Source organism: Pseudorasbora parva, chromosome 7 (assembly GCF_024679245.1).
Source record: "Pseudorasbora parva isolate DD20220531a chromosome 7, ASM2467924v1, whole genome shotgun sequence".
NCBI classification, from domain to species: domain Eukaryota; kingdom Metazoa; phylum Chordata; class Actinopteri; order Cypriniformes; family Gobionidae; genus Pseudorasbora; species Pseudorasbora parva.
In genome coordinates, this window is record NC_090178.1 from 15710777 (window position 1) to 15721147 (window position 10371).

The 10371-nt window shown below is 38.4% G+C and overlaps 1 protein-coding gene across 1 annotated transcript in view; it reads right to left on the reverse strand.

The window, feature by feature from the left end:
- stt3b (STT3 oligosaccharyltransferase complex catalytic subunit B) overlaps positions 1-10159 on the reverse strand; it is a 60694-nt gene extending 50535 nt beyond the window's left edge. The window contains exon 1 of the mRNA XM_067448295.1: positions 9648-10159. Within this exon, the coding sequence (XP_067304396.1) occupies positions 9648-9904 (257 nt within the window). The 5' untranslated portion in view covers positions 9905-10159. The remainder of the gene's footprint in view (positions 1-9647) is intronic.
- Between the last annotated feature and the right edge of the window lie 212 nt (positions 10160-10371).

Genomic DNA, 10371 nt, shown 5'->3' on the forward strand with positions numbered 1-10371 from the left:
CGCGATTAGACATTGAACATTTTAAATTTAAAACAGCGTATTATGTAGGTAGCCAATGTGTCCGATGCTTTCACTTGATGCAAACGTTTGTTTTTGTGATTAAAATACATCAAATATTACCAAAACATCTGTCTTCCTGTGTGCAGAAATTTGTTTATGTAGCCGTGACAACAAAACGCGTGCGCGCCTGGAGCAGGCGCTCTTAACACAGACGCGCATGCCTGTGATGCTCCGTGCGCACCGCGCGCCAACCCGCATAGACTGTGGCCAACCCGCAAGCCTTGCACTTCTGAAAGTCTGAGGAGCCACTCGTGTTGCTACCATAGATATACATAATAAATAATATACTTAATTACATAATATACTTTATTATGTACATCTATGGTTGCTACTACTCTCCGGCGCCGCCATCTTTATTTTGAATCTGACGAATCGACGCGCATATTTTGCGTCGACGTATTTTTTGCGTCGACGTCATCGATGACGTCGACGCGTTGTCCCAGCCCTATTTATCACTCATGCTGTTTAAAAAAATACTAAATGTATATAATGAGCAAGTATATCATGAAGAATTTTTCCAAACCGGGTTTTTGTCTTATTCTGAATCATTGTACACACAAAATAAGTTATTCCAGCTGCGGATTAGCACAATATCTGCGTGATATTCACCACAAACAGAGAGAAGTAGATCCGGCTGCAATGTTCTTCCGCGAGGCGCATGCGGTTCTGTTTATGAAGCGCCAGAGCGCCAAAAGTTACGGCTTGCTATTGCTCAGAGTATTGGCATGATTGCATGTGTGATACTGATCTCGTACAAAAATCTAATAGACAAGTTGATATTGAGTAACAACGTTTTAGCCACAACACTGTCTATTTGTGAAAATCAAAGCCCTACCAGAACTGATTCGATTCGATTCAAATGAATCTGTGTTTTGAACTATTGACTGAATGACTTGCCGCCACCTACTGGCGGTTTTATTTTCATATTTATACTTTGCATGGGCTTTTTATTTAAAATATTAAACTTTTAAAGTTTAATTTGTACATATTTCTAAATTCAAAAACGTTTATGTAAAACATTCATACAACATTAACCCATGCATTAATGCATTAAATGCATAGGTGTTTGATTGTATGAAGTCCAGTTCTGCTTTTTGTGTGTGTGTGTGTGTATTTGTGCTGTACTCTCAGAAGTTAATGATAATATTATGTCAGAATTATGTTGAATTTAAGAAATTGACAGATGATGCATACATTTTATAAGATTAGAAAACATTGCTCTTAAAATGGTAAAAATGACCCTGGACATTAAAGGACAAATATCGTCCTGTAATAGGAAAGTTATAATTGGAATGTGTTTGATGGATTAGAATGTGCTCCTAAATTTTTGACTGTGCTCCTAAATTTTTTAAATTAGGAGCACAAGTGCTCCTCAAGAAAAAAGTTAGCGTAGAGCCCTGCAACAGTGTGACGCGTCGACGCATTTCACGCACTTCAACGTATTTTTGTAGTCGACGTAATCGATGACGTTGACGCGTTGTTGCAGCACTACAATGCTACGTTTACATAACGCCTCTAGTCTAGTTTTGCTCATCTAGAACAAGCTATTCGAGTCTTGAGCAGCACCGATCAAGTGACAAGAAGACCAGCATGTGTGTGTGCGTTCATGTTAGTAAATCGCTCGCATTGAGCGCATTATGAATGTGTTACATGTTATCATGTACGGAGACGGAGGATTTGTTGCGCACCAGAATTACTGGGACGTTCAACAACACCGCTCCCTACTCACAGAATACACAGCATCGCAAAATTTCAAACGAAGTAAAACGGGAATGCACATTCAAATGTGATTTCAATACGTTAACGATGTTTGAAAGCGGGCTCCCTTGAGCATGCGAATATCTCCCAATAGACCAAATATTAAGCTGTAACTATTTCTTATCTCTGTATCTGTATGCTTGAAAAAAATTGTCGTCTATTTGCACTGAATATTGAGTACTTTGATTATGGTTATTGTTTGCCCTTAATATCCATGATCAAATTGTGGGAAGGAGTTCAGTTAGGAGGTCAAAAGTAGTGTGCACTAAGGTCTGAAAAGACAATCATACAGGAGAAAAGCCAGACAGTTGAGTTTTTGGCCAAACCTTTAGTGCTTGTAGTCTTACTGTATGATAATTCATACTCAGAAAGTAGAAATTAAAATTAAATTCATTACAAGTTAAAATGCATGTGCAAACAATTTTTGTAGTCATGCATTTCATCACTGAGGATTTCTTTAAAATACTATGTAAAAATTGTCTCATCTCGTGCCTCGTCTCGTGAGATTAGAGTCTCGTCACACCCCTAACACTTACATGCTTGTTGTACAAAGATATTATATTTGCATGCTGAATCACCAGCGATTGGCTCAAATGCTAGACTAGGCCCGATCTGTGTCCAGGAAACCAATAACCCAGAGGGACCGCCATCCCAACCTCTACAAAGGGACTTGAGCACTCTCTCACAGTTAAAAGCTTCTCAAAATTCATATGACTAACAGAGCTGGAAAAAATCAATCTGAGCCAATGTATGCCTGCCAGAAAAAAAAGAAAAACCTCCTCCTGCATGTCAAAGTAGATTACTGAAAGAGAGCACACAATAGCCTGAGAGGTGTCAATGCCACACTTGAGAGGACAGACGCATGTGTGCAAGCAAACAAAAAGGTAAAAACTATGAATCGCAACAATCCAATGTCTTATTCACAGCAAAACAAAAAGGCATTAACAAAAAGATATAATTGTAAAAACGCAATCAATTGGTTACATCAGAATATGTTTGAATGGTTCAAAATTGCACAAAAGGCAGAAAAGACTATGTAAAGGATTTGGCAGACATGACACAATCTGACTTACAACAGGCCAAAAAAATTTTTATACATAAGACAAATGTTTTGCATACCTAGGCCTGTCACGATAAATTTTGTTGGAAGATAATTTGGCCAAGAAATTATTGCGATAAACGATAATATTATCATTCTTAGCGCATTTTCATCTAAAATAATGAGAATGGCATAATAATGCAGGTACACCTTTTCAAAGATCAATTAACTTATTTTGAAAGACTATTTAACACTAATAAACATTTTTAATATCCACAATAATACCATATCCAATAAATAAAACGGATGAAAACTGCAATGTGGATGAAAACCAGCTGCATATTAGGGGCGGCATGGTTCACAAAACCCACGGTTCGGTTCGTATCACAGTTTTAGGGTCATGGTTTTCACTTTTGTACGGTTCTTATTGTTGTTTTTTTCTTTTAATCGTTAACCAAAAAAAATTACTTCATTATATGATATATAGCTTAATTATCCACTCTTTAGGATACAGTATTCTATCTATCTATCTGTCTATCTGTCTATGCACAAACTGAACTTCACCATCTCTAACGAAAGCTAGATGAGATTGATACAGCAAGAGAAAAGACATTGATGGCAAAATAAAGGATATGGTGTATTGCTATCTCTACAGAAATTATGTGCCTTTTTAGCACAAAGATGTAACTGAAGAATTACCTTGCATTTATCGAACTGCGCACAAGCGCAAGGGTGTGCGCTGCAAAAATGACGTCAATGCGGAGTGCGAGAGACCCCATTTGGCTTGGCGGTTTGCACACCAAATTTTGTAACACTTTGCGTGTGGCTCCACAACCAAAGAAGCGCGAGATCATGCGAATCTGGCAGAGCATGATGTCTCTCATCACCCAGCTAAGCGTTGAGCATAAACCATTGGTAAAACCTCCCCAAACAGACGAGCGAGAGAGATGAGAAAAACAAACAAGCACGCAAAGGTCATGTGAATCATTTCTGATATGCAAAATTTATCATCTGCCATGATTGGTCAGCCCAGCCTCAATCATACAACTGGTTGAGCCCACAGACTGTAAAGATGGACGGCTCCCCGTCTCTATCTTTCATTGCAGAAAAGAAGCCGCCAATGTCCGAATATGACGCTGAGACGTAGAGTCATGATATCAAAACCCTGACCACACTTAATGCAGTTTACTGCAGAACAACTCATGACAGTGTGAAATAAACAGTAATAGAAATGTATAAACAAAAGCTTATCTCCACCTGAGAAAAGTCAGTTGGTGCCTCAGTGGTTACTTCCCTAAGAGAAGCAGTCAATCATGATGTAACTAACTAAAAACAAAACAAACAACAAACACTTGTGACATCAGCGTGATGAAAACCATTTCAGGAAAAAATGTATCTGAAGGGTGATCTGATTTTTTATCTTGTCTCTTATCCCATTGGAATAGATGGAAGGGCATCCTGGCACCAGCCAACTGGGGGCGATCGAGACGCTTTGGCTTCACTGTCAAGGACCTGCGCGGCACACTTGGTTGAGCCAATCCTACTCTTTTAGACAGGTCAATAAGCAAGGACAGGATAAATTAAGTTAACTCCAGCATTAACAGATGCCAGAAGATTTGCCCAAGTGAGCAATAGCATTAGAGGAACAAAGTAGCATCATGGTAAAATTATAATGCGATTTCAGATTTAGAATATGCTGTGTTCTGTTTTATGAACGCCTCTGAATGGAAATGGGCTAATGACACTGGAATGGTTGGCTGAGCTGAGCTATCGTATGTATATGGTTTAGAAAAGCATACTAGTAAATTTCAGAAAGGCTATTAGCAAATAGCAATGACCTGTTCGCTAATTAAATCTACTCTTGAAAGTCGTGCTTATATAGTCACTTACTCCATATAGTCAATGCAACCATGAGCAAATAAAAGCATGTGCTTTAAGGGGCGTTCACATGAAACGGCTGTAGATTGCCAAGTCTCTGTGCTGTTGTTTGCTAGTAGGTGTTTGTTGTCCTACAGGACTGCAGAATTCAACTCTATCAGGCAGACTGTAAAACCTACTTTCTACACGAAGATTCTGTCTGGCCAACATAAAAAGCAACCAACCATTGTTTTGCATTTACATGCAGACCACAAAGAGGAAATTCAGTTCTGCTCATGGATGTCCAGTTAACTAAACGTGTGTCAAATAAAAATCACCCTTTTGGCAAAACCTTAAACAAGTTCAGGTAGTTAGACTGGACGTCATTTGAAAAACCCACTCTAGCACATTTAGCAAAATTGTTCACCGTTTTCACACAACAACTAAACTGTTCACACTTGCTTCTAATGACGTGATCAAACCAACTGTACAAAATATAAGCCAGTTCTGAGTGCACCGGTGGCACACGTTGATACAAAATAGGTGAAGGTTTCAATAAATGTGTCTTAGCAACTGTGAAAAAAAACTAAGGGCATCATCAAATAAAACTCTGAATATCTTTCAAACATCTGAAGACATTAATATTGCTAACTCTGGCCAATATAGTGAGAGCAAGCTCAAAAGCACTTATTGCATCAATTAGGTACCTTGAAAACACAATGTTTAAGGCAGACAGATAAAACAAGTAATAACCCAAGATATAAATCTGGCCAATTAATGAAAAAAAATTCCCTCTACAAGATTAAAGTCCATAGAAACCACCTAAATTAAATGTTGCCATGGTGGTGAACGGTGAATGGATCCATCATAAATTAAATACACAAATCATACATGACATTACACACTGCAAACTGTGTAATGATTAGTGAGCCACCGAAATAAAGTTTTGGTCATTCAATTTTAGTAAATGCTCTTTATGATCAGGGTGCGGTTTCACAGGTAACACGTTAAACTATTTGCAGTAAAGTTCTTAAGCAACTCTCAATATTTATTTCAGCAGAACAAATATGACATTTCTACTCTTGCATCATTTTTGGTAGAGCTGCACCATTCTGGATAAACTGAGTTCTCTCTTTTTTTGCTTTTGCTTCAAAGAGATCACGATTCTCCCAAGATAATTTACTACATGTTCTGACAAAATGTTAATTGCTGCAGTCTATTAATCTGAATTAATTATTTAAAAATAAAAAAATAAACCGTTTGAATAAATGATTCAATGACTCGCTCATAAATACTTCACCTGTTTCATTACTGGACAGGGCTCTAGATTCATTCTTCCCACTGGTTCTCCTTTGCGACTAACTTTTTCAGTTGGTCGCACTTTTTTTTATATGAATCATAATGACATTGCATGTTGATGAATCTTTTTCTTGATTTATATATGCTGGATTTGCATTGATGTAAAGATTGATGTGACTAAAAGCTTGATATCTGCTAAATATTTTAATCTGAACATTGCTTCCAACAAGCATCAATTTAAAAGAAGGCATTACTAAAATATTAATCACACATTACATGTATAACAAAAGTATTATTGCCACTGGTGTTATTTTATCAGAGTTCAGTAAAATACACAAGTAAGGGGCGAGTAAAGAGGGAGAAGAACAGACTAAACTTTATAATTACTTATGCGTATCTAATATGAATATTTCATGTCGTCAATGGATTTTCATTGCACGCTTCCATCACTGTGTATTTTACAAACTATGTATTGTTTTGTAGTTTGTATAGGCAAATAAATGTGTTAATTGTTAAATAAACTTTATGTGGTTGAAAACACTAAACAGTTGTTATCAAGGGCTGAGCGTGTCCGCCTCTGGATCAGTGCCAGCCAAAGCGTGAAAGCATTGTGGCCTCCCACCAATGCGACCATGTGAACTTTTAACTTGCCTATTATCAAAAAAGTATCGCATTTGCGACCATTTTGGTCTCTAGACTCTTCTACACTAATAAAAAAAAGGATGTAGTGTCAATGACATCACCCATAGGTTTCTGAGGGTTTTTAAAGCCTCAAAGTCGGCCGTTGCCATCTTGGCAGCGCGTCACTCCCTGATAACTGAAAATGGGCAAAGAGGCGGGACGTGGCTAGAGCTGAGGTGACGTGTGGCTAACAGACAGCAGACAAACAGCAATCCACAGCACTTAAAGTGGCCACATCCTAATTATGCAGAACTTTAAATCTTTATATAATATAAACAAATGAGTTCTAAAACAATTCACCCCCTCACAGTTGTCATGAAGGGCAAAATTAGCCATATAGACCATATAAATCACAATTTGCACCAGGCTGTAAACATGGTTTAATCTGCTGTAAAGTTGAGCATTTAAAAATGGGGCTCAATGAGATTCTGCTCCTTTTTGGAGGCTGTCTCTTTTGGCCAGGCGATGAATTGCAGTTTAATTCACTCTCATATTGGCTTCAAGAGAAACTGGAGGAGGTTGCCGCTTGGTCTAGAGCCCTGCTGGATGAATCAGCGAAACTCCCGAAAGAACGATTCAATGACAAATAAATTGTCTAACAGTGACTTGTTGCCACCTAGTGGCATAATGTTTTTGATCATCAAGCTATTTTCAAAAGGTGATTTGCTCGATGTCTATGCTTCCATAAGACAGTGTTTATATGTGAACTATAAACTTTTATCCTAGTAGTGTGATGATTTAAATAATAAACACAGATATACGATACTGTGTGTTTGAAAAGACTTTGTAAAGCGGTTTCATACTTACACATGACATGTTCTCTCTGGGTCAGCAGCACCACAAACACAGATTTAAACATTATTTTGTCGCAGGTTTAATAGACAAAGGTGTATCTTTGTCATTTAGGAATGAGATTGAATCGGGATCGCAAACTTTTAACAATCTAATTTTTAGTCACTGGGAATTGTGTCCACACTGCCTACATGTTTACCTCTGTGGCTTATCCACGTTGTGTGCACAAAATAGACACTGACAGTCAAAACGCATCATCACATAAGTGATCATTAAATGTGACTGTTTCGGTCAATGATTTATGCAGTTTTGGTCAAATATTTTCAGTTGTAAAAGATGTAACTGAAATTTCAGTGTAATGACCAAGCTTTACAGAACCTAAGAGGAAACCAGACAACAAAAGCCTACACTCTAGCATGTTCACCTGCTTTGCATGAGGATGGTCTTCTGTTGAATATCATTAATTTTAGCCTAGGAGGCAAGTTAAGAATAAGTTTGTTTAAGCACATAGATAACACACTGTTTGATCTTCCGTTCAGATTAATGAATGCAGAGCACCATGACAATGAACATTAGCAGTTATGACTGCAAATCTGAAAATTGGGACCATAATGTCAAAGGATGTTCCTGCTGTTATTCTCTTAGAAAAGAAATGAAGTATAACTACTGAAATGCAATCTAACGCATCATGCCTGATAATACCATTACTGTGTTTAAAGAATCTGTCATGGTGAGAAGCATGACTATAAAAAGTTTCAGATTATGATAAAATCAGAAGTTGACCTAAATTCATCCAGCCTCATTTACCACCACCTTGAGACTTTATAGAAGAGTTTAATAAACAGGCAGCCTATGTCTTCACTGCCCTTAACCGAGGACATAAGGAAATAATTGACAGTATGTCTCTATATGCTGAAGAAAAGGAAGTAAATGCTTTCGAGTTTCAATTGGATGCAATTACAGCACAAAGGGGTTTAATTCAAACCTATGATTCATGAATGGATTAAACATTTTAGTGCTAAAAATACAACATTAGCTCTCAAGCAGAAGTTAAAAGCATGCATTTGACAGCTCTGCGGATCAAAAGAATTACTTATCTACAAATCTGACAGTGTTATGAAACAGATTTTTATGAATAAGCCACATATGCACACAATAATATTATCAGGAGGTGAGAATACTGTACAGCAAGTCATTTTAACACTAAACTTTCTTAAAACTAAACAGTTTGTTACTAAATCTTATTTGAATTATCAGCAATACATGTTATATTATATAGTGACATAAATATGTTATTACTTTATTAGCTTGTACTCACTTTACAATTACTTACTAATGAATAACAATAGCAAGTTTTTTTTTTTTTTACAATATACATTACCGGTACTCATGTTACTTTCTAGTAATTTTCCCAACAGTGAAAAGTAACTATTCCATTGTTAGTAGGTGCACATTTCTGATGTGTGGCTCAGATATTCACTTCTGACTAGTAACGTTAGCCATTCCGGTTTTACCACTTACTAGTAATATAAAACTAGACATCATAAGAATAAGTAGGCTAACTATTTTAGAGACTAGTATCGAAAGGGAGTAGGTACAAGTAATCAATGTGCAATTAAAACGGAATAGATAATACAAATAATGACGTTAGTTAACTTTTAGACACCACTGAATTGCTTAAGTTACTAGTATCGTTAATTAACAAAAAAAATATATAGGCTATATATAGCAACAAAAATAAGGTAACGACTTGCCACAAAAACCTGATAAAACTATTTTGAAATAATATTTTTGAATCATTTCCTGGTTTGGGTTATGACACCTTGGTGTAATATTCATTATACCTCAACAAATAGGAAGCAACAGTAGTGCTAAATTAAAATAGCATATCGCTAAAGCAAACGCAATAAATTTCGTTTATCGTAAATTACAGAAAGATGGAGGGCAACTGCCATGCGGTTACGTGTCAAAATTGCCAAGCATGGACGGTACGCACAGAGACAAAACGCTTCCTGAGACAATTACACTGAGATGAATGAAGGCTCGCAGCGACGCTTTGCAGCAAGTACGGACATTTCATTCAATGCGAGAGAAGTCGTGCATTACATCCACAAACATCAGATTATAAATGCGCCACACAAACCCTCCCGCCTTTACTCACCAAGGGTCAAACTCGTGAATGATGCTCTCGAAGCGAATAACTGCGAAAAGTCGAGAGCTGAACCCTGCCAACCAGGCCAGAAAAAGAATGGTGAACGACAGCAAAGACTGCCATCCCGCCGGCTGCGTCAGTCCTCCGGACAGGCCTCCGCCGCCGCATCCAGCCGGGGAGTTGGGCCGTCCGTTGCCCGAGACCGAACCTCCGGCGTTGGAGCTCGCTTTGTGCTTGCAGTCGGAGGCGGTGTGGTGCTCCGCCATGTTCTGGAGGATTTGGTTAGGAAAGCACTTCCCACCGCCACGCACCCCTCTTTCCACCGACCCGCTCCCTCCTCGGCGCCAATATTTCTGCGCAACCAGGCCTTTGCTCCAACTGCAGGTATTTGGCGTTGAGTATTAACAATTTGGATTTATTTGCAGGAGATTCCGCGTCTGAGTGGCATGCTAACCGGCTTGTACCATTCAGCACACGAGATCCACTGGTAGGAGGGGGGGTGAACAACAGGGCGGTTCTGTTCCATACACAGCAGGAAGAATCTCTCAGCCTCTCATAGCGAGACAGGTAGAACAAGGCGGGTCACACGCGCGACCTTTTCGGCCAATCCGCTGCAAGCAAACCGCTGACAGAAACCAATGGGATTACGCACAGCGTGGAGCGTTGACAAACACAAACGGAAAAACGTTGACAGGAGGTTAGCCAATCCTGTCCCTCGATTTCAATAACGAAC